Consider the following 24,036-nt stretch of genomic DNA (forward strand, 5'->3'; position numbering starts at 1 on the left):
TAAGTTATTTTTGCTTCTTTTCTTGAATCTTAGGAAAAACTTGAACTAGTGTGTTCATTACCTTTTTTAGGTTATCTGAAATTAATTTGCAGTCTTGGATCTTGCTTTCTCCTTAGCTTTTCAAACCAATGAATGCAAAGCATAGGTCTCACTTAAAAGAGACAATTTGAAGTGCAGTTTTGGCCACAGCTCTGGCCTTGGACACTTTGTCAATCAACATTTCTAAGCATGATGCTGGCTGGGAGAGCACAATGAACAACCCAAGAAAAACCACTGCCAGCAGGGGTGAACATTTAGGTGGAAACCACCACGCTTTGTCCCTCTGAATGGACTGCATTGACTTCTGTGATCCAACGCCCTCAGAAATCTCCAGGTTCTTCATGACGTGGGAGAAACACACACATGCCCTGAGGCTGTTTGTCTTGGCAGATGGGGGACAATGTCAATGCACAAATACCTCTTCTCTAAAAGCCAACAGCTTTCCCTGGAGAGGGGAAGCACCATGAGGTGGCCATCCCACCTTGGAAAGGAAACCCTACTCTGAAATGAGGCTGCCACTACCATCTGCAGGCTTCTGGACAAGAGCAGCATCGGGGGTACAGATGGTAATGCCGGTGGTTTATGGTTTTGGAGGAGGATGAATGAACAGGTTGAGTAACCTCCTTAACCTGGTTTTGGCTTGTAATGTGTTACTGCATGAAAGAGTTTCTGGGTCAGGACAGATAGAGAACACAGGCAGTACCACTGCAGGGCCACAAGGGAAAGCTTTTACCTGGTATTTGCCTAAGATCCTTTCACTGAATTGTGACTACATTAGATGACCCCCTGTTAACCTCAGCTTTGAAGTTAGCTCCGCTACACTTTCCCTCATACATCTCATACAACATGAAAAAACCCTCAGTGTCACAAACGCAAAGCTCTGAATGTGAGAGAGATTAAAAGATATAGCAGCAGACAGTGAAAATGCTCCGCATTAAATATGGAGTAAGAAAGAGGGGCTTCTGAAACAAAGGACAGCAAGGGCATAATGGATTAACCAAACTTGCCTCAGAAGTGTCTCAATCTGTGAGTACATGCCACGTCGGCTGCCAGGTCATTAGTGGGATGAACACATAATTGATAAGATGCAAGTTGTGCTCTACTGGAGAGCAATAAGCTCCTCTAAATTACATTAATATTTAACATACATAAAAAGCATTTGTCATTTGCAAAGCACTTTATAGAATAACTGATGGATTCTATAAGGATCCCCAACTCCCAGACTAGGGAATGCAGTTCTGGAGAGATAAATACCTGGCCTGCATTCAAATCAAGATTCACTGACAGAGCTATTATTCTAGCTCAAAATTAGGTTTCTAAGTTTCTGGTCCTTCCAGATTACATTGTTTTGTAGCCTTCAGTAGGTAGAAGCATGATACACATGGAGCAGAAAGAAAGGAACTGACAACACAGTTGTCATAATATTTCCGACTCACATCTAAAAATTGTCACATCCCAACCTTGGGTCACTGTTTACTCTGAAAGATGCAGATATGTGGGTTGAACACAAGGAATGGAAGTATTAAATATCTGATTGCCATGTTATCTGTCCCTCTCCCTTTTCTTTTAAAGAATTAGTCTTGGGGAATTTGCTGACCTCCATTATTTGTTGGGTGCCTCAGTATACTTTTTATATATATATGTAAAAGAAAGATTAGCTCACTTGCTTACAGCATGGTGATAATTACACCAAGGGGGTGGGTTCAATCCCTGTATTGGCCATTCACTTAAGAGTTGGACTTAATGATCCTTTTGAGTACCTTCCAACTCATAATATTCTGTGATTCTGTAAAAACTTCATGGCTTTGTGTGCTGCTAACAGAGAAGAACATATATATATATGTATATATATATCTGTATGTATGTATGTATGCTTGTGCATTTATATATATATGTGTATATATATATCTGTATGTATGTATGTATGCATGCTTGTGCATACATTTCCCCCCATTTAAATTAAAATAGTGAGTTCACATGAAGGTGATCCTTAAAATATGATAGCAATTTTCTGAAATATGATGGATTGATTCTCACGCTGCAGCATTGAGTTTCTGTGTAACTGACAGAGAATTTTATTACCAGAAACTTCTGTAGAACTTCACCTTCAGCCTCCTACACAATTTCCTGGGAAGTCTCCTGAGACAGACCCTCAGTTTCCCTGCCCTACTAACTCCCTTTGTGAATACTTTTTTACTCCTCTGGAGAAAAAACACAGTGGAAATCACATCATTTGTCTTGGCTGGACTCAGCATCCTTTTGCTGTAGCTAAACTTTATGCATGTAGGAAGTGGACTTCCTTTGGATCTACCAAGAACTCCCATGGGCTAGAGTGGGCTGTGCCACAGAAGCACCTGCAGGTGTACCATCAATACATACAACATACTGATAATACTACTTAGGAAGGATGCAAAGTCTGAATCACACTGTTTAAGGTATGTAAGGTGTATCACCACTCCAGCTGCACTCGTTCCCTGAAATATTTGTTCCTCCTAACTAATTTGTTTCAATGTGCCCCATAGTCTACTCACCATCATAGCCTTACAGTCATTTGAAAAGTCATCCTTTTAGGAGCTCGATTCTCATCAATATTACATTCTGCCTGGGAAGCCTGATCATCTTAGAAGCAGGTAAAATGATTACTGATGATAGTCAATACAACTTGAAAATATTTCAGCTATGTAAGTAGAAAAAATTCCTACAAAACTTATGCTGGACATTATTTAAGAGCTATTCAGAACTTGCAAAGCAGAGAAATCTGACAAGCAATAAAATATGACGGCTTCCATATGCCATCATTTTTATGCTTTAAGAGAACTCAAGTTTAGTGAAAGAATGAAACTTCCTATAAAAAGCATTAACAGCATTTTTTTGCATACGTGGAAATCTAATGTAACAAATCTCCCTTTCTGCTCCATCTTAGATTCCAATAAAGCTCAGCCTGCTAGACAAGATTTCCATAGAAATCTTATTTGGTAAGATTTGCTTGATTGTATTCCAAAAAGTGACTCACATTTTACAAGCAAGTGGCAAAAGCTGAAATGAGTTGACTCTTTCCATCAAAGCCAGTATGAGTCATTCCTCCAGTTTAATGGCTCCCACACTATCCCTGAGTGACAAAACTGAGATTGCAAGTCAAGAAATGACCACTTAATAGTCACAAAAGATGTGACTAGTCCTAGATAGCTAGTCCTAGGCTGAAGGAAACAACATGGGACTTAGCCAGTGAAATGAAAAGATACTCAGTCACATAGACAGCTAATTTGCTGTAAGAGTAGTAAAATACCAGCTTCTGTTTGCAGCTCACTCCTAGCATCACAACATTTGACCCAAACTGTAAAGCCAGGGTTAACTAAAAACCAATAAGGTCTTTCCTCACCTGCCACTCTCCAATTCACCTAAAATGAGAGCAGCTGAAGGACAACTGGGCTGAGTGCAACATGCTTATAAACATGCCATGATTTGGCTCCCAGTCAGGTACTCCTTTTCTCTGCCCTTTCTTCTTCTCCATGCTCCTGCGGATCTCCCTTTCAAGCCTGCAGACTATTTCATCTCTACCTTTATACTCTCCTGTTCTCCCCAGTGGCTTTTCTTCTCCATGAAATTCCGCAGTTACCCAAAGGACTACTGGCTTAGCCAGGCCCTCTTCCTCATCCTTCCTCTACAGCCACTGCTTGATCAGGCTCAGCCTTTTCTTGTGTGCATGACCTTCTGACCTAAAACAGGACAGGCTGGTCCACTGCCCAAAAGTCACCTTGATGACAGTGACTGAATGGAGAAAGGGTCCACCCTGAGATGCTGAATTTTCTCATGCTTACTCTGAGGTGCTAAATGAGCTCAATTTTTTTGCTTTTCTGAGGCCTTCTGGAGTTGAAGATATCCTCTTAGCATGGGTCTGCCCACAGGCACAGACTGGCTTTAAGTGACAGCAAAGATCATCCCTCCCAAAAGTAGATTCCTATCAGAGTCCCAGCAGGGAAGGCAAGCTTCCTTACAGAAAAATCACAGCATCTTTTTGCCAGTAACATTCCAACACAGTTATGATTCACAGACATCATGGAAAAGTACACAAAACTCTCCATTCTCACTGCTATATGTGCTTGACATTTTCCCTGCTTGCCCAGGGTGTCTCTCATGCCCGCAGTAATCTCATAATAGTCAGAATTTCTGTATGGACAATGACTCAATGGAAGACTCAACTCAGTAAAGTACCAAAGAAAAGAAAAGCCCAGTGAGATCAAAACCCTTATTTGTTTTGGGCTTTGTTGCCCATACTTTGCTTTCTGCATTCTGCTGTGGCAAGTGCCAACAGAATATTAATCCACAGTCTCTGGCTGTTTCAGGGAGTGCTCAGAACCCCTCACCTAGCTCAAATCTCTGCACCATCTTCAACAACCTCCAGAGAAAACAATGGAAGTATCTCTGTGCTTGACACTGGTGAAATATCACGCCATTCATCCTTTTTCTTAAATTAGAAACACAATTTTCACCATTTATCTCCTGACAGGATGAAAAAAAAAAAGATGACAAAAAGCCATTTACCTCTACTTCACACGCATATTCCGATCCATCCAGGAGTGTCACTTTGCATTGCATATTTTTCGGTTTCTTGACAATCTTTAGAGGAGACTTGGAAAGTTTGCTAGATGAAGATTTTTGAGAGAGCTTGTCGTCCTCTAGCTGCTGGTATTCCAGCTGTTTTGCACTCGCAGCAGCAAACTCCTGTTCTTTCTCTGTGGCCTATAAAGAGAAAAGGAAGATACCTTTTGAAATAAGGTAAACCAATCATGCCCTGCAATTCAATTTACATGCTGCACCCAAGCATTTAAAGTGAGCCTTTTTTGGGGCTTGGACAAGAAAGCCCCTGATGCAGGACAGAGTCCTGAAAAGAGTTCCCATATTACTTCCAGCCCTACATTCTCCCTCCAAAATGTACAGAATATCCATGAAGGAGGGGCATTCATGAAAATATTTTAAGGCTTCTACTTTTTCCACAGGTACAAAATCCCACTTGCACTTCCTGTACTTGTTTTTTTGGCATTTTGGAAATACTGAGTAATCAGTAAATTTTGTTGATGAACAGATACTCCTACACCTTCTTGATATTACCTTGAAGTCCTGTACCTGTTAAATACTATGATGTTTCCATGGTGTCATACAGAATAGAAAAACACCATCAAGTTTGCACTAATTTTGCTGTCAGTGGGAAAACAGTCCCTGAATGAGGGCATGGATCCCACCCAAACAGTGTAAATTCGTAAGGGGATGCTGACGTCCCTGGGAAAGTTAAAGGCTCCCCAAAGATGAGAGGATGAATTTTGGTCTCTGCTGATGCCCATTAAGTCTCTCAAGCTGGAGAGAAGTAGGTGCTATTTGGAAGACAAATATAGGGCAGGGAAGAGGGGCAAGAAGTAAATGAACATGGTTGCTTTTGCTTGGGTTTATCTGAGGGTCAGGCCATTTGAATTTACTGTGATGCAGCAGAGCCCATAGTCCTCTCCACAGCACTAGATGAAAGCCAGAACAACTCTACAGCATTTCACCCTTCCTAGCAACAGCTCTGTGCTGCAGTCATTACCCTTCTCATCAGTTATATCCTTGATAGACTCCAAACAAAACCTCAAAAGGAATGCAGTAATACCTCAGCTAAACCTTAAGTTAAATAAAAACATCTTTCTGTTATCTCACTACAAGGCAAAAAAACACCCAATCTACTCTGGCTCTGAAATATTTCAGTGTAATAAGCAACAAGCATCAGTGGAAATATATTGTATATTAATCCTGCAAGTCTGTTTCCATTCATTACATATAATAAACCTTCATGAGAGTGGAGCAAATCCATCCAAAGGCTTTAAGCTGCCTTGAGACCAGAACAATGTTGCATCATATAACCTGAAACAATACTGTACTTCTAAATCACAGGGTACTGTCCCGGAATGATTCAATAAAAACAAGCTTTAAGTTTCTCCTCTGCCTTCTGACAATGGGGCAAAGGACAATTTGAGCCGGCTGTGTTAGCTCCCACCAAAGCCCAGCAAATTACAAAGAGGCATGGCAAGACCTCACAGTCTTCCTTTTTCTGAAAGGAGGACACAGCAATGGCCTCCTGGACATTCCTGGATGAGGAAACTGAAAAAGAGTGGGGATTAAAAGATAAAAAGGCAAGAAGAGCTGCTTTCAAAATCTATTGCATCTCCTGTGTGGGAATCCAGGGCATCCCTGTGGCTGCCCTGGAAGGTCTGGGACCCTGGCAGGAGGTCAGAAACCCCCTGTACAGAGCCCCAAGAGACATTGTCTCTGATCTCTGTCCATGGAAAAGAGTTTTCAATCCTACAGGATGAATTACAAGCTCTGAGTGTTTGATATAAGTAATAATTAGAGTGGCATGGGTGCAAAAGTAGAATTTTAGGATTCTAGATAAGGGGTTCAAAGCGGGCAAGATGGAGGAAAATTGGGCGTGCCTTGTCCTTTTTCTTCTTCCTCATGCCCTCCATGTTTCACTGTGGTGTTGGCATTTTTGTATGGGTTTAGGCTGGGGACACACTGTTCACCATGGGTGACAGATATTGGCACGTTATTGTAAATATAGCACAAGTAGTTTCTAGTATATGATGTTTGTAACATCCCACTGAGGGGAAGAGCCCTGCAAGACCGACCTGCTGCAGGTCAGAGAGAAAATATTTTGGATAATAAGAAAAAAACAACCTTGAAAACCAGCACAGATGAATTACGACTCCTTCTTTGGCAGCAGGGCTGAAAGACAGAGACTTTCTACAATCAGGATCATTTAAATATCACAGATCCCGACACTCCTGGGCCATGAATGTTATTCCTCAGGAGCAGCCTAGCACCAGCCATCTCTTCTCCCATCTAGCTCCAGCACAAGAGAAATTCCTCCTTCCAGCAGCTGGACACCAGCTCTGTGCCTGGATGTCAAGATCCTCACATACCTTGAAAACTGGTGGGAGATGAAGGTTCAGTGTAAGTGGTATAATGCTCAGCTGTTTGCTGAGCATTTAACACTCACAGCAGCTGTGATGAAGAGGGAGAGACCCCCTGGGCTCACAGCAAGGCTTGAGGCCAGCTAGCCTTCTACCACATCTGCAGCCAGCTGGCACGTGGTCCAACCTCGTGCAATGAGAAATAAACAACACTGAAGATGCCTCCTGCTTGGGCCTCTGCGCAGAACTGCACTGCTGCTGGTGGGCAGAGGGGCTGTGATGATTTATGCATGTTTTGTCAAAAGAAAACTGCCAGGAAAGGTGCACATGCATATATGTGGGTAAAAAAAAATAATTCCAGTGATGGGGAAAAATGCACTGTCTTACCCAGTGGCTCATTATATTTCTCATGTGAGAGTTAGCACTGTGCTCAAACAAAAATCAACCAACAAAATAGCCCAGGATGGAACTAATCTCTTTCAAGAAAACAGAAAAGCTTTTTGAGAGAAAAATCCACAACAAGGACACCCCTCATCCATTTAAACCTCAGAACCATACTCAGCCTGCAAGAAATTTGTGTGAATCCCAATGGACTGGTCATTATTTTCCTTCATAAACACAGTCAGTATATCAAGACTACTGCAGAGTTTTGCTTATTTATAAATATGGAAAAATATTACTGAGATTATTTTGTTAAAGTTCCCATCTACATTAAGATCAGGAAAATGTGTCCAGGTTAAAATCATACAAAAGGTTTTCCTCTCATTTTTCTGGAGAACAAAATATGCCAAGAACTATTAGAGAAGATTCCCCCAAACTATGCTGACATGTTCAGGCATTGAGGTACTTTCAGACTGTATTAAGTCTCTTCTTCCTAAAGAAACCTGACATCCTGGAATCCAGGAAAAAAATGGCCAGTGAAAGACCCATGTACACAGTGAATTATTTTTTACTCTGCAAGCATAGCTTCATTCTTTTTCTTAAATTTTTGTCCAAGGTATTTCTGCACTTTTTTTTTTTTGTAGTTTCTGTGCTCTGTTTTTGCAGTATTTTTTAAGCACTATAGACTAAATAATAATGCAGCACAAGTTGCTTCAGGGTTTGCATTTTTGAGCATAATCTCTCTCATGTATGACACAGTATGTTCAAGCCCTTCTAAAGCTGGACCTCTTCTCAAAGGATGCCTCTGGAGTCATGGGATTCAGCAATAAAGATCTTGGATGCTTTGCAGCTTCTCACTGGGTTATGAAGTGATATTGCCACACTTGCAAAACACATTAATCCCATCTACTTATGGCATGCTCAGAAACTTTGGTGCCCAACCTTGTGTGATGCCACCTTCTCTTTTTCAAAGAGACAGGAAGGTAGGCAGAAAGTGAAGTTGCATTATTACACCTGATAGGAAGGACTCATTTATCTAATACCTGGTAATCTCAATATGAAAAGGTTATTCACCTACATTAAAATGTTGGGGGGTTTCATGTGCATAGGATGACAAAGAAAAGTTACTCTCATGGATTGGTAACTTAAATCTTCCTTCCCAAGGTTCTCTCATACAAGTAAGAGCAAAAATCCACTCCCTCACTGCAATTATGGACAGCAAGAGGGAGAATAAGATCTTTCAGTTTCTGGCTTTTTAATGACACTATTGCAAACAGCTTTGTCTCTTAGTGCTGCATTTAAACGTTCCTTTCCTGAAATACAGACACTTAAGGCACTACGAAATACACTGAGCCTATCAGTGCAGTTGGATTTGGCAGTCTGCTTACAGCATGGACATTTGGATTCAGTCTGGTAATCTCAGCAGGAAGGTGTCACATATTCCCTTCACTAACCCAGTTCTTCTTCTATCTTGCCTTCTACAGAAACCAGTTAACTGGTGATCTCTGGGAAAGAAAGGGATCATGTAGCACATGAGAGCACCCCACAACTCTAAACACACGTGGACAGGCTTGGTGTCTAAATTAGTTTAGGTTTTTTGTGTGTGTGGTTATTTTGGAGTTGGGCTTATTTTGTTGCTTGGGTTTTTTTGTTGCTGTTGTTTATTTGTTTTACATTTTTAATGTGAAAAGAAACTTGAAGTGAAAAGATTACTGAAGATGATGGGAAAAACATCTATATAAATATTAATACTTATGCCTAAGACTGATAGAATTACACTTTTAATCAATGACCAATTTATTCAACACCTATCTCTTTTGGAGAAGCTTTGCTTCTTTTCCCGAAACTAATTCCATGAAACTTCTGATCTATTTGACAGATCAAAATTGCTTTGCCAGAACTGTCTACCCCAACCAAGTAAAAGAACAGGAGTCCACTTCTAACAGCCAGAATTTTTAAAAGGATGGAGAAGAGGAGGAGCTAGACTGGCTTATTCCACTCTCCAAAGGTAAATATAATCAGATGAGGGTCATAACCTTACAAAGCCAAAGGAAGAGATTTTCAGGTACCCCATTAATTGTGTGTCATTTATCCATGAAGAAAAATGCCTGTTAATCCTATTGACTGGAAATTATTAACGGAAAGAAGAAAGCAGCTTCTGGAAATTTAATAAGTGCAACAATGAACTAAATGGAAAAGCACGCAATAGCTCTTCTGAAACCTATTACATGAATAGCTCAAGTAATTACAATGCAGTCATTTCAGACCCATGAGAAACTTAAGGGGCCACACATTCTTCATGGCTCACACATCAGACAAGCAAGCACGAAATCAGTGTTCAGCAGGTGTCAAAAGAAATGAACTCTGAAAACATTTTCAGCTTCATAAAAACTGACACTGTTTGCTATCAAATGCAAAGGCAAGGTCGAAGATGTTTCCTACTTAGTTAATGAGACTGCCCTCCTATTTAAGCACTGGGGGCAGAAATACCCGCCATGAATTTAAAAACATTCTGCCTGAGAACTATTTTCCTTTAAACGCGAAAGACCAACCAGCCCAGATCTACAGCATCCCATCAAACACCCTTCCATGCATATCTGAATATATATTTGCACTCCACACGTGCCAGGTTGGTTATTTCCTGGGAGCAGTAGGTGGGTACTCAGCCAGTTGCGTGCAGTGAGCCTGTGTGCATGGGCTGCCTTACCTGCTCCTTTCTCACGGGCGTGCTGTGCGCTGCCACAGCCGAGAACTGCTCGAGCGCGGTCTGGTGTTCTTCACTCGGCTGCTGCGGCTGCTGCTCCTGCGGCTGGGTCTCTGCCGTCCCTTCCTGCGCAGGGCTCTCCTCCTGATCCTGCTCTTTATCCTTGGACTCGGTGTCTGATCCCGATTCTGTAGTCATGGTTGGTTATTCTGCAACACACGGTGAGCACACCTACTGAGTACAATCTCATGGCTGTGAATTTGTAAGCTAGGCATACAAAAAGAAAGATCAGATAGTTTTAGTCTCAATATCCTCAGCCTTTAAAACTTAAGTGCCTATCACATTGGCCCAACCAGGATCCCTAGGAAACCTTCCCTGCTGCAAAAGACCAGGTCTAAATGCATCCATACTGTAGGGAAAAAATATTGCCAAAAAATCTTATTCTACATAGTAATGCACAGATGTTACAGGACTTATGTGCAAGTTAAATACAGAATACCTAGTCCATAATTCACAAAGGGAGAGTAACACATTGGGCCTTAAATCTAACAAAATCCAGTAGAGTTTGTGTTTCTAAACCATGTGGAAACTTGAAAAATTAAATCTTTTGTCCTTTACAATGAAATCAACAGGACTTGAGCTCCTCAACATCTGCACTCCCTTTTGGAAATGTACTCAAGTACTTTTGATGCTTCCAAGCAATATATTAATAGTTGAACCAGATGATCTTAGAGGTCTTTTCCAACCTAAACGATTTTATGATTCTATACATACTAGAAACATCTGAAATGTTTCTGTATGCACTGTGCATACATACAGTGCAAACATACATTTGCCCTTAAACCCAGTTCTGTCCTTCCCACTTGAATTCATCTACATTTCTGTCATTTCTTTCTAAGTGCTACAGCATCTAAAAGAAAACATAAAGACTTTCATTAAGTCATTCTAAGTGTTAGATTTCAAATGAAGGGAATACAAATTCCACTGAATGTGAAAAGTCTATGTTTCTACTTAACTTTGTCCAGTACTAAATAAAAATGAAAAATATTAGCAACATTCATTCAAAATTTTAGCTACTTTAATTAAATAGTTTTGTTGCAAATATGTGGTTGGCACCCAATTCTCAAACTAAATACTCACAAAACCAAACTTAAAAAAAAATACTGTGATTTTTTTTCAAAACAAGGATTTGAAAAAGCAGACTACATCAGTTCAGCAAAGGGAGTGTGCTTTGATGTTTGTTATTCGTATGTTCTCAGACCTCACAAACTTATTCTTGAATAGTTTGCTACTAAGCAACTTGAAGGCAAACCAGTCTGCTGCAATCTATTTCTGTTAGTCATCAGGACATGATTTCTTTAACCTGGTAACCATAGCTACTGTGTAATTATAGGTGATTCCACAAAACATGCATCTGCTAATTCACTGCTAGCAAGTCAGTATGAACTCCTAGCGTACACTGCAGTGCTTACTAGTAGAAGCAAGTTTATTATAGAACATAAGGAAAGTACAAACCTTTGTTGTTTTCTTCATTTAAATGTTTGATAAGCTAAATTGGTTGACAGAAAATGTTTTAAACGAGGCCAATTACTATTTTCAAACTCACTTGTGTATCTTGCACTTTCAAGGCTAAGCTCTCCAGTGAATACACGTCTCTGCAGAGCAAAGCAAGTCACAGCATTCAGCCTGTGCTCAGTTCCTGCTCTGTGTGTGAGGAGTGGGGGCAGAAGCAGAACTAGAAAGCATACAAGGCAGATTTATGCTTCAGGCCACATTTTCAAGGTACTAACATGTGACACACGTGTTTAGAAACACATCGTAAATTTCTACACTCAGGCTGGCACAACTTTATAAAAAAAATACTTTTTGAAATGTGTTATTTAACAAATTGTCCTTAGCATCTACAAAAAACAATAATTAACTTGGGTCTTAAAATGTGACAGTGAGAAAGGTGTTCATTTAATCAAACCCTAGCTGTCCATATCTGAGATGGTCACTTTAAATGCAGAGCAGAAAAGCAGATGTTTCAGAGAGGGATTCATCTGACCTATTTTAAATTCCTGCTTTAAGCTGTGATAAATTACATACTAGAGCAACTTCAATTTGCTACAAAGGAAGCCTAAACAAGTTCCTCCAATGTAGATCACTCAAACCCATCCTCCATGTTCAATTCTCCTAAGCCATTCTTTTTTGTATGCTTTAAACATTAAATTGAACAACAATGTTAATCTCTCTGAGTTTTGCTTTATGCTTCTGTCAAATCAACGTGGAATGAACTATTCCTCATCTGACACTCATTATATTTGCCTTGCTTTAAAAGCACCTAGGCCTCCACAAATGTCTCACGTTTGCCTCTGCCCACCCCCCACCCTGTTTTGTCCAAGTGCAGACATGAAATGCAAATTAATCAATTATTTCAGTAACCTCAAACTATGTGTTTAGTTTTCTTTTTCTATGAATTAGGAAGTTACCAAAACCTAACATGCAGCTACAAAAATCATTGCTCAAACAGTACAAAACAGCACCTATGACCAATATAAAGAGTAATGCATGAAGTAAGTTGTAATACATTTTACCCCCTCTTGATATTATTTAGAGCAGCGTAAATACAAACTTGCTGTATGATATATACTTCTCTTTAGAAAGAGGTATTACTCTCTATAGGATCAGATTGCCAGCCAGTGATAGCCAAAAGTCTGTCTTTCAGCTGCCATCACCAAGCCTCTGAAAGGTCATTTTTACACCCTGTGTAGCTTCTTTCCTAATGAATATTTGTATACTGTCTGTTTGCAAGCATGGAAACAGACATTTAAAATAGCCCCATAAAAAACAACTTCATGTAGGATGAGATGTAAACAAGTTTTACTGTTCCTGCCAGGGCTAATTTTGAATCTCAGGGATCAACAAACGAGGTTCTTATACTCTTCTGGGGCTATGCATGAAGCATAGCCTTACAATACTGAGTTATTCTCTAAAAGTTACTGGTTTTCTCTCCAGTTCCATGAGTTCTTGCTGGCTTTAAAAGTGCTTTATTAGAAAACTTCATGTGCTTTATCAAATCTCTCAGCATAAGAGATTTCCTGGATACAATATTACTATCATTAGTCAGACAACAGATGGATTTAATAAACCCAGGGTTGCCCATTTCCAAATGTCTTTATTTCCCCATGCATGCAGCACGTTTAATAACAAATACTGAGAACAAAACACTGTTCTTCCCACACTGTTCTCTTACAGGTGTAAATAGAAGCAAAGCAAACACACTGCAAATCCCATTTCTTACAAACTCCTCAGATGAGAGTACTGTTAAGATTTATCTCCTTCCATCTAGAGAGGGTGGAAAATACCTAAATTACAAGGCAGGAAACAACATTCCTCTCTCAGTGCAAACCAATAAGTTGTTTTGCCTTCCTCAGCAAACAGCTGCTTATCCGCATGAACTCTGACAGCATTTCATTTGTTATAAGTAGCACAACAACCCTCCTAGGAAAGAGGTAATTTCATTTATTGAAAGAAATAACAGTAATCTTAAGAAATTTACCAACATAAATATTACTCAACCTTTGTTTATATGCAGCAAACCTGACAGAATAGCTGGTAGTGCCTAAACATTTATCAAGCACTCAGCTGGCTGAGAATTTCTTATTCTTTTTTGATTGTTTACTAAAACTGGCTATGTACCGAAACCATGACTTCTAATGTGAATTTCAGCACAGGAAGAAAGAAAACACTCAAGTTCCTTAAACTTTTTCTGTTGCCAGCACAGCCTCTGTATCAAATTCCCCTTTCCAGCAAGCAGAAAACAAAGCAATGAAGAGAAACTGGGAGCACTACCTTATACAAATGAGGTAATACTATGCAAGCCAGATGTGCTCTTGGATAGCTAGACTTTGGCTTACAACCCAGTATTCAAAGATTCCAAAAGATTAGCTGAGTCCAAACTTAACACAGATGCTGCCTCAGATAGTCTGAGGCAAAAGTACATTTGGCTGCAGAATGAAAATCAGAATGAAAATTAAGTCTTTTGATTAAAGGGAGGGGCGTGGGGAGAGGGGAAGCCCCAAACTTGCTTTTTGTAATCTACTATTAAAATTTTAAGCTAAAAATGTATGTACTGTCAGCAGTGTAAAATAAAAATATCAGTAAAATATTAAAATGTCCGTGTTTTAGTGCTGCTGACAACAGGTAAGGGAGTGTAGATATTAATACTATCAAAGTATTAAAACACAACTTCAAAAAATCAACATGGCATTCTATAATAATTTTATCTATAATGTAACCAAATCACAGAAAATAAATATTTTCCTACCCATTACTCTACACAAAGGCATTACATAAAGATTACAAAACCTGCAAATTACTTATGCGATATTCGTACATCCTAAATCCTGACACAACACCCAGACCTTCTTTCCTTCAGCTACCAACCTATTGTAGCTTGGGAGATTCCCATTTCCATTACCAATTACTCACTATAGACTTAGAGAACATAATTTACTTTTTTCCATAAGGAGAACCAAAACCATGCTGTCCTCTGTGTCACCTGGTCCCCTGCAGCAAGTGACAGTCCCAATCTACTGTACACATTCATACATTCAAAAACTTGACACTCTACCTCTTGTTTTCAGAGCACAGAACTTCTGTGCTTCAGCCACGGAGCAACAAAATTCACAGCTAATTGACAGCAGAGCCCACAGTTTAATTAACACCGCAGTCATTAACAAACCTTTATTTATATATAAATACATGCTAGTGAAAATATCTGCTATATTAAGCAAACAGAAGTCACATTAGACAAGAAATTGCAAATTAATTCTAAATAAATGATGATGTAATGAGAAAACAAAATTGAACCAAGTATAATTAAATGAACTATACATAGCCACTATTTCCTGTAATGCACGGCTTAATGATTTACATTTAAATGCTTCTTTGATCTGATTAATTCTCTTTGTAGAAAGTTCTCCTTTAATTACAGTAATTCTTGAAGATTTTTATAAATCTTTGCAAAGGTCCAAATTTGGAAATTATGTAACAAAATAATGATTCCATACTTCAAAAATAATTTTCTGCATAATGAGAGACATATTTATCCAATAACGATGAGATGCTGATGGGAAGAGCATATGGAGAACAATATTGCTGCAATGAGCAGTGACAGAAATGCCAATATATGTTTCAAGAAAAGAATACACACCAGAACGCTGACTTCTAAGCTTGAAATATAAACTGTTTTCATCAAACTGCCTGAACCTCAGCTCACTTCATTCCAGTTGGGTTCCTTTTTAGGAAAACGATAATTTTCTGTTGATCCTCTTTAATGTGGATGAGTTTCACCCTCACAAGCAGGAGGCACCCAAGCCACAAACGCCTGGCACAGGGTCCCCAAGAATTAAAACCAGCTCTTTCTTGACCCATCACCAGTGCCAGCAGCAACAGGAAGCCTCGCAGAGGAGGCACTTCCCTGGCCTTACAGTTATTTCAGTGGACATCAACAAGCCAACAAAGCAACTGCAGAAATGTGTCCTGAATGGACATGGGTGGGAACAACCCCAAAAAGGGCCACTGGATGCCCCCTCCCAACTGCATGCTTCTGTCACCTTTCTCATGCTGGCACCAGTGTGACTTTGGGGGCCTGGTGGTTCAGCTGGGGAGGGCTGGACCTCTCCAGGCAGGATGGGGAGGGGGAAGCAACAGCCCTCCTTTGGGCACTGATGGGTACCCCATCTGTCTGACATGGCTGTGGGGCTCCAGCCCAGCAAGTGCAACCCTTATGCTTCAATGCACAAACACACCGGCTGTGATGTGAGTTCACTATTTCATCTTAAATATACACATATAAGCAGAAACCCATCAGAGTCAACACATTAAAAAGAAAAAAAAAAGACATGAAAATAAAGTCAAAAAAGTAATAAGAAAACAAACGCGGAAAACCCATGGCGAAAGGTGCTAAGCATCCGGATGAGCTGCCATCCTGCCAGCAGAGAGTGCTCCAGGCCAAATGACTTAAGAGATGTGGTGGCAGAGGACATGGGCCCAAGCACAGATGCAGGAGGGAGAATGCAGGGAGGGCAGGGAGGTGTTAATCACCAATTATAAAAAAAGCTAGTTGAGGTGTTGCAAGATACAGCATGATTTAAAATGTTTGTTTGGCCTTCTAGGAAGCTGCCTGATACAGATTTCTTTAAAGTTTCTTGATGAAGGTGAAAGGAAAAACAGAGGCAATATCTAAGGAAGGAGTAATGTTACCTGGAGGAGATGGAGAGGGCACCTTAAAACCACCAGACACACCTTTCAAAGGGGACAAAAGGAACTGCAGACATGAGTTACCTGTCAGGACGCAAAACTCCCTCCTCCCAGGCACACCTTTGCAGCACCCCTTTGCAGCACCACCACAAAATGGAAATGGAGCCAAGTGTTTCTGGGGGAACTTCACCTAGCAAGCCTGGGGACAGAAACTGTCAGAAGCTTTGAAAGTACCTGGGAAGGGGAGGAATATATCAAAAAGGGATTGTACACCAAAGCAGAACCAGAGACACATGACTCAGGGATGAACATAAAAGGAGAAATGAAGACTAGGATGCCAAGTGACTTAGAATTAACCAAGAGATGTGGCAAACAATAAAAAGAGAGCCTCTACAAATACATTAGAAGGAAAACCAGACCTGTTACAAAACTTGAGAAAGGCTGAATTCTCCAGTGCCTCATTTCACAGCAACTAGCTGGGACCAGATAATGGGGGAATATTTCACTTGACACACAGGATGTGCAAGTATGTGGATAGAGTAAGGGAAGGACAGAGCAAACACATCAGTCAGCCAAGTGGTTTCATGTCAGCAGGAGCACTGAAAATGTCCCTACAGTGCTTGGGGAATCACCATCAATCATCTTTAAACCATTAACCAGTGCTATGCAGATGCCAGAGAGCCAGGTAAGGTCTAAAAGAAATGAAAAGACCAAACACAGCACCCAGAGTTACAAAAGAAAGTAGGAGCCAGAATCCTTCTAATAGCCAAGTAACTGAAGCACACTGCAGAAGGATTTCTAATGCTGTAAAAATAATGAGATTAGGAATAATGTAAAAATAATGAGATTAGGAACAAAACACAACAAATGGCCAACATTAATGTATCAAAAAGTCATGTCAAACTAGAGTAATGCCTCTCTCACTCTGACAGGGCATCTGTCCAAGCTGATAAAAAGGAAGTAGAGTAGTACAGATGACAGAGCCTATATTTAGAAAGACTTTTAAAACAGCCCCACATAACTTTTTCATGAGTGAACTACAGAAATAGCTTAGGTTATCACAAAAAGAAAAAGGAAGGGTGGGGGGCGGAAAGGTATACAAGTGATTAAAAGAACCCAAATCCTAGCCTACCTAGCCTACAAAGTTATTAGCACCATGAAGACAACCTGCAAAAACTCATTCATTTCAGGAATCACAGCTATCTGGGGATCAGTGGAAGATGGGAGAGTGCCTGATCCATGTTCAGTATCACACTGATGAGGTTGGGATTCACCACTGGCATTCTCTCCTGACTTACAGAAGAGCAGAGCAGTCTGAAAGAAAACCATATATATGCTGAATCTGAGTAATGGCAGCAGCAGTGGGGACCTCAGAAGTGAAAAGTGGTGAGGAAGATGTGGGTTAGACAGGAGGAATGAAGCAGCATGAGGGTCTGATGAATTTCTGAGGGACATAATGCTGGAGGTGTTCTGCCTTCTGCAGCACCAGGGAGAGGTATACAGCATATCATATTTAAGATCTGGATTCATACTTTTTTTTGAAAAATATGCACTGAAGAGTGTCAAGAAGGGCGTAGGAAGAACAATAGCAGATTTAGAAAATGCGACCAGTGGAAAAACATTTAAGGAGCTGGATTTGTTTACTCTGCGAAAGGGAATAGAAAGAGGGTCTGCTAAGAGCCTTGCAATACATTCTAGCTTCTTGCAGACAGAAAGTAATCAAGCATTTGCTAACAGTGGAGCAAGAGCTTGACTGGCATCAAGTGTGATTTAGGGTAGACAGCATATCAACTATAATGACAGTCAAGTAGAGGTTATCTATAGCTGTGTGGAGTCATCATGGGACACTTACATACAGATAAAAAAGCAGCAACAAAAATTCTCTGTTTGCAACTTTGTAAAGCATAAGATACTAAGATTTCTTCTATTTTGCTACCCCTTCCACCTGGGTTGACAACCCTAAATTCACAAAATGCATATATTTGCTTCTGTTTCAGAGCACCTGGATGCACAGGGTGACATTTTTGTCTCCTGTTTACTTTTCATTTCTATGAGTCAATGAAATTACCTGGGTCTGTTTTACTCTCTGAATGGGGGGCTTCATACAGCAATAAAGCCCAGGATCACTGCCATTTCTGCTGCCTCACTTGCACACAAGGTTTATGAAGAGTCTGACTGACTGGGTTCCCTGCAAACACCAGATCACCTTCTGGAGGTCATAACACTTAGAGCATCTCAAGGCTACCCTAATTTCTGAACAGGAGAAGAAAAATCAGGCCATCATAACACGTTTTGGATCACTTTTTCCTGCCCTGCTGATCCAAGCAGTTTTCCCCAGGGGCAAACATGGATTTACCAGTGGAAGAAGGGAACTAACTTTTCACACTAATTTCTCTGTTGAGGTCTCCAGGCATGGCATGCAGTTGCTGCTGCACCCTTCCTGGCATCCAGAGTGAGCGCTGGCTCTGCTCCCCTCATCCCCCACTGCCAGGATTGATCCACCAGTTCCAAAAGCAGCGTTGATCACAGCCACTGCCCACCACTCACACCAGTTCCTGCAGATGGCTCCTGTCTGGAAGAGCTCACGTACACAAGCTGGCAAGCACACATTTCTCTGAGAGTGCTGAGTGTAACTATAGAAATGCACAATTTAACCCAAACCTGACAGCTGTTTTATTCATTAAAAAAACCCAAAAGGTGAAATCAGAACTTCTGAGAAACACAGTGAACTTCTGCTTATAACAGACTTCAGCAAACTGTCTCCTTGCAAAAAAGCTTTTATCTGCTCAAATACTGCATTCCAGGAAGGTAAAGGGAACCAGAAACAATACACAAATAAGTTAGTTAGTCTGTATAGTGAGAAAAAACAGGGAATTACAGGAAGGAAGCAGATGTGAGGAGGAGGAGAAGGAAATGAGGAAACCCATAATGAAGAATACAGCAACATCCCACAGATGTTGATCATGAGAGAATTGCATAGAAACACACCTAACTTCACCCCTCATTTCCACATTTCACTGAAAAATTCTTGGCCAAAAAAAAAAAAAACCAAAAAAAAAAAACTACAGCAAAACTGGTTGTAGTTTGATTACAACCAATTGATAAATACTTAATTCAGAAAGTAAAAAGGCAAGAAACAGCCCTCAATAGCACAGGCTGTTTTTCTGCAAACAAGTGACTTTGATTACTTGGGCTACATTTACATGAGGTTTTGACCTTTCTAAATTGCTCTGGAGCCAAATGTTCACATGGGCTCCCTGTGCACCATTCACTATTTAAAAGTTGTATTTAATGTCACAGAAGCTGAGTGTGCTTCAGGCATCACATCATTAAAGTTCATATTCTCTTATATTGAGTAGAAAATAGAACAATTCAAACTTAAAAAAAAAAAAAAAAAGAGTTGCACAGGGTTGCTGACACATGGCAGGTGTGCTACATTATCACACTACCCTCAGGCCAAAATACTGTAACACCTGTGAACAATATTTTTTGTTTCATGCAGTACCTAAATAGACTGTGCTACAGTGCTCCCAAGTCGGTGACCTGCCTAACCTCACAAAAACAAGAGAATCAGACAGACAAGGTACAAATCAGAGCATCAAGCCCATCTCCTCCAAGGGTTTCTGACTCCCTCTGATCAGACATTTATCATTCCGGCTGAGGTGATGGAAGAATCTATGAAGTAAAAGAAAATTTGAACTGTAATTTTAAAATATCAGCTCAGCTTTACTGATCTATCTTATTAATTAGAATCCAGTAATGAAATCACTTGTTTTTTGCTTTATTTTACTGAACAGTGCTTGAAAAAGTCACAAAGGACAGCTCACTGATAAATTAAACCCTCCCTAGCTTATTACTTCCAAAAGCAATGTAGCAGTATAATTTTTTTGTTTGAGACTTTTTGGATTTTTTTTCAGTGGCTGGATACTTTTCCCCCATTTTTATGGTTTAGAGGGAATTCACTGTTACATTTTTGTAGCCTTTTTTCCACTCCAGTGTGGCTCAGAGATGGAAGAAAGGAAGATGGACATTTTGCAGCCAGTTGCCTGATGCCTCTTTCAGCTGGCCACAGCCATTTCCAGTGTCCACCACTGCCCCTTCCCAGCAAGACACAAATCAGCACTGCGGCTGCAAGCTCTGCTCCCAGCTCTGGCACAGGCTCACAGGCATTGCTGCCTTGCAGCATGCTCAGCTTCAGTAGGTTTTCCATAAAACTCCCCAGAACTGAGCATTTTAAAACCAGTTTTTTAAGGGGGTCATGAATCACTTCTTCTCAGAGGCAGATGTCTGACCTGGGTCATGCAAGGCAGGATGCTTGAGCAATGGTTTCCCCCACAACATCCCAGAGCAGTGCTTGCTCTCCATCTCTAGGAGCTCCAGGTGGATTCCTCAATGCTGGATTAAAATAATTGAGAAAACTTCAAAAATTCAGGCAGATACAAAAGGAAGGAAGAAGTCACAGGCAGTGAAAAAAATGCAGAAGAACCTCCCTGAATTCATGCTGGGTCCTAGTTAAATAAAGGCAGCTCTGTGTGATGAAAGCCATCATGCTAAGGCCTGGGGACAGAAGTGCTCCTACTTCATCTTCCTCTTTTCCTTTTGTTCCTTCCTATACTAACACTAATTTTACATCCCGTGTTTCAACTTTTGAAGGCACTAAATGGGTCAGATGTAGCAAGACTACTTGATGGTGAGGCATCACAGTGTTTTCAGTTGTAATAGCTTTTGTTTTTCTGAAATGGACTATTCATTTCATATTTAGATTTTAATCTCCTGGGCATTCATGTCAGTTTTGAATATAAAACACATCCTGCACTATCAAGTAAAAGACTTTCCACTGTGGAGCACTGCATCAGGAAACCACCGGCTCCCCAAACAAATTAAAATCTTGAGCACCTAAACAACCAAACCCATGGCATCAGACAGCTAGGTTTTCATACCTAAACTCTTCCAGGATCTCCACGCTCCCCAGAGCTTTAATTACCTGCTAGAGATTACAAAAATACTATTCAATTGGCACCAGCAGCTAGCCCATGACACGTGTGCTCCAGGTTACAGGGTCACTGCAAAAACAATCTCCCAGAATCCTCTGAAAATGCAGTCCAACATTTCCCTCCCCCCTGCTCCCAAAACTCAAATGCACATACCGGCAGTCAGCCCTAATGCCTCATAGACACCAGCTGTAAAATCATGGGTTGGATGCAAACCAAGATCTGAGGATGGTTTGGAAGCAGGGACTTCTAGGAACAAATTGGTCAGTGGAAACGCATGAACAACAAGTATATTCATGGGGGGTCCAGGCATCTGTAGTGTGATCTCACTTAAAATCAGCCAGAAAGTGGGACTCTCTTCCAGAGCCAGTGACACTTTGATTAGATGTTTTAGAACCTTTTCAGTTAAATGTTTCCAAAGCATGGGAAGCTCCTTCATACCTCCCAATGCACACTAGTTCAGTCCTGAGAGTCCTTTGCACGATCAGCTCTGTAAGGAATTAAGAGCAAGCTTTCAGTGCCTTCACATAACATCCCAGTAAAGCCAAAATCTTTCACCATCTGCTCAGCTACACCATACTACAAGGATTTGCAGACCAGCATCCAATACAGCCTGACAAAGAAAATAGCTTTCTTTAAAGAGGCTCTAACCCTTTTTACCTATTAAACCCTGAAATGCTCCACATACAGCTCCATAGTAATTACACTATATACTCCTGACCCAGTGTTATACTGGATTATGCTGTGTCTGAAGATGGATGTCACCAGATCTGGCAATTCCTCTAAAATGTGTATGACCTTCTTGGAGTTCAGACACATTGAAACGACAGCAGCTCAGAGAGGACAGAAGGGGTTGAGGCAATTGGGACAGACAGGTGGCCTAAAGTGTCCCCACAAGACAGCGGTCAGAAAAAAAAAATGAGGGAGAAGGGGAAAACAAGAAAGCAGAAAGTTGCAGTAATGCAGCCTAATCATAAAAGAAAAAAAATAGAATAAGAGGGAATGGACAAACTCTTGCAGCAAAAAGAAGAAGAAAAGCTCTCTGCAGCTTTTAAGTCACTAGGGTTTAATAAAAGTAAGTCACATAAATCTAGGTTACTCAACAGAAAGTGAGCATTTAAATGATAATAAAAAATATATATTCTGTATCAAGTTCATAATTTGAGAGGAGAAGTGAAGGTAATTAAGGTTGATGCTGTAATTCCCAAAGTCTGTAATAAATTACTTTAAAACCTAAATTCTTTCCTTACCCACACACTTTTCTTTAAACATGCCTTTGCTAAATGTTTGATGGTGTGTTTTTGAGGCTACAAATTCTGTCCACTACAGAAGGCCACTAATTCTGTCACTACAATCCACCTTAATTTAAGGGAGAATGCTACAGTTCAGAAACAAAGAGAGAGACTTTGATACCAGACCTATTTAATGTGCTGAGTTTCAAACTTGTCATGTGTGCTAACGAGGTAAGTGCCCAAATCAGCGAACTAAGGCCACGAACAGTGGTTTTTGCCATCTTTCCTTCTGATGTTATGCAGGATCCTATACAAGAGTCTTTGGCCAAGTGACAAAGGATTGCTGTGCATTTTAACTAATGATTATTTTATGCCAATCCATTTTCTTCAGTACCCTTCAGGTCACAGCATGTAAAATTCATTTATATTCCACACTATATGCTAGTTTGGGTGGAAAAAATAATTAAAAAAAAAGTAACTGGGTAACTGTCTCACTCCTTACTGGAAAATGTACTCAAAAAGGCATTTATAATTTCAAAGTTTAACATATCAAAAAACTTTGCTACCTTAGTGCACAATTCCACCTTCTCAGGAGCTAATAAACATGTAGGAAATACAGTTACTCCCTAGAGTGTCATAAATGGTGACTCAACAACCACAAGCTTCTCCTAGAGCTATGTCTGATGCTAGATTAAAAAGAGAGTCACATTTCACCTCTCCTTCCACTCTTCTGTTCACTCTGTAGTCTGTTTTCTGTGGGGACACAACTCCATGCCAATATTCACAGGGCCATTACATCTGAACTAAAAAATGAATGAGGTAATCCACCACCTCCCTGGATGTCATGAATGCTCCAGGGAACTAGTACCTTGCAGCTAGGCTCCAACCCATTCTGCTCTCTGTCACCTTCACTACATACATGTGTTTTACTACAGCTGGGATTGCAAAGAAGCAAGAAACCAACCAACCCTTCCCCCAGCTCCATTAATGATCCCTACAGCAGCAGAAGCCACATTTTCTTTGAGAGATACAGACATGCAAACATGACAAATGTACCACCACAAAACAAGCACATCAGATACATATTGTCTAAAATCTACCTGACATATATTTATGTCACCTGTTACTAAAATCCCACGATGCTGAAGTTTACATGTTCCCCATAGGCCATTTATTGCAATAGTTCCCAAGCCTGGCTGTTTGGGAAAATTTTCCCAAATTTCTGACCTAGTTCCTCCCACTTGAAGTATAATGAGTTCTCCTCACCCTGACAATAGTGGATGCATAGCCTGGCTCTGCAGCTCGCAGACAGCTGCTGTTTGCCCCTCAGACCACTCTTGCCTCTGCCTCTTCTGGCAGTCCTATTTTTAGTCCTCTCTCAGTCTCTTCCTTCTCTCTTTTGTTTTCTTTACCATCAGTACACCTCGTTCCAGAGCAACAGCATCCAAACCCTAATTTCAGCTGAAGATCAACTTTCATTACTGATGCTGAACCTTGCAAGG

General features: G+C 40.5%; 1 protein-coding gene across 38 annotated transcripts in view; it reads right to left on the reverse strand.

Annotated features, from left to right (window-relative positions):
* Nucleotides 1–24,036, reverse strand: part of EPB41L3 (erythrocyte membrane protein band 4.1 like 3) — a 143,102-nt gene that overhangs the window by 56,374 nt on the left and 62,692 nt on the right. For 25 of the 38 annotated variants that reach the window (XM_068191905.1, XM_068191866.1, XM_068191894.1 and 22 more), the window contains exons 2-3: nt 10,069–10,253; nt 4,582–4,779 (exon numbers count right to left, since the gene is read on the reverse strand). In XM_068191905.1, the coding sequence (XP_068048006.1) occupies nt 4,582–4,779; nt 10,069–10,253 (383 nt within the window). Of the gene's footprint in view, nt 1–4,581; nt 4,780–10,068; nt 10,275–24,036 lie in introns of all 38 variants that reach the window. The other 13 variants (XM_068191674.1, XM_068191779.1, XM_068191758.1 and 10 more) reach the window with 1 other exon arrangement.

This window comes from Anomalospiza imberbis, chromosome 1 (assembly GCF_031753505.1).
Source record: "Anomalospiza imberbis isolate Cuckoo-Finch-1a 21T00152 chromosome 1, ASM3175350v1, whole genome shotgun sequence".
Taxonomy (NCBI): domain Eukaryota; kingdom Metazoa; phylum Chordata; class Aves; order Passeriformes; family Viduidae; genus Anomalospiza; species Anomalospiza imberbis.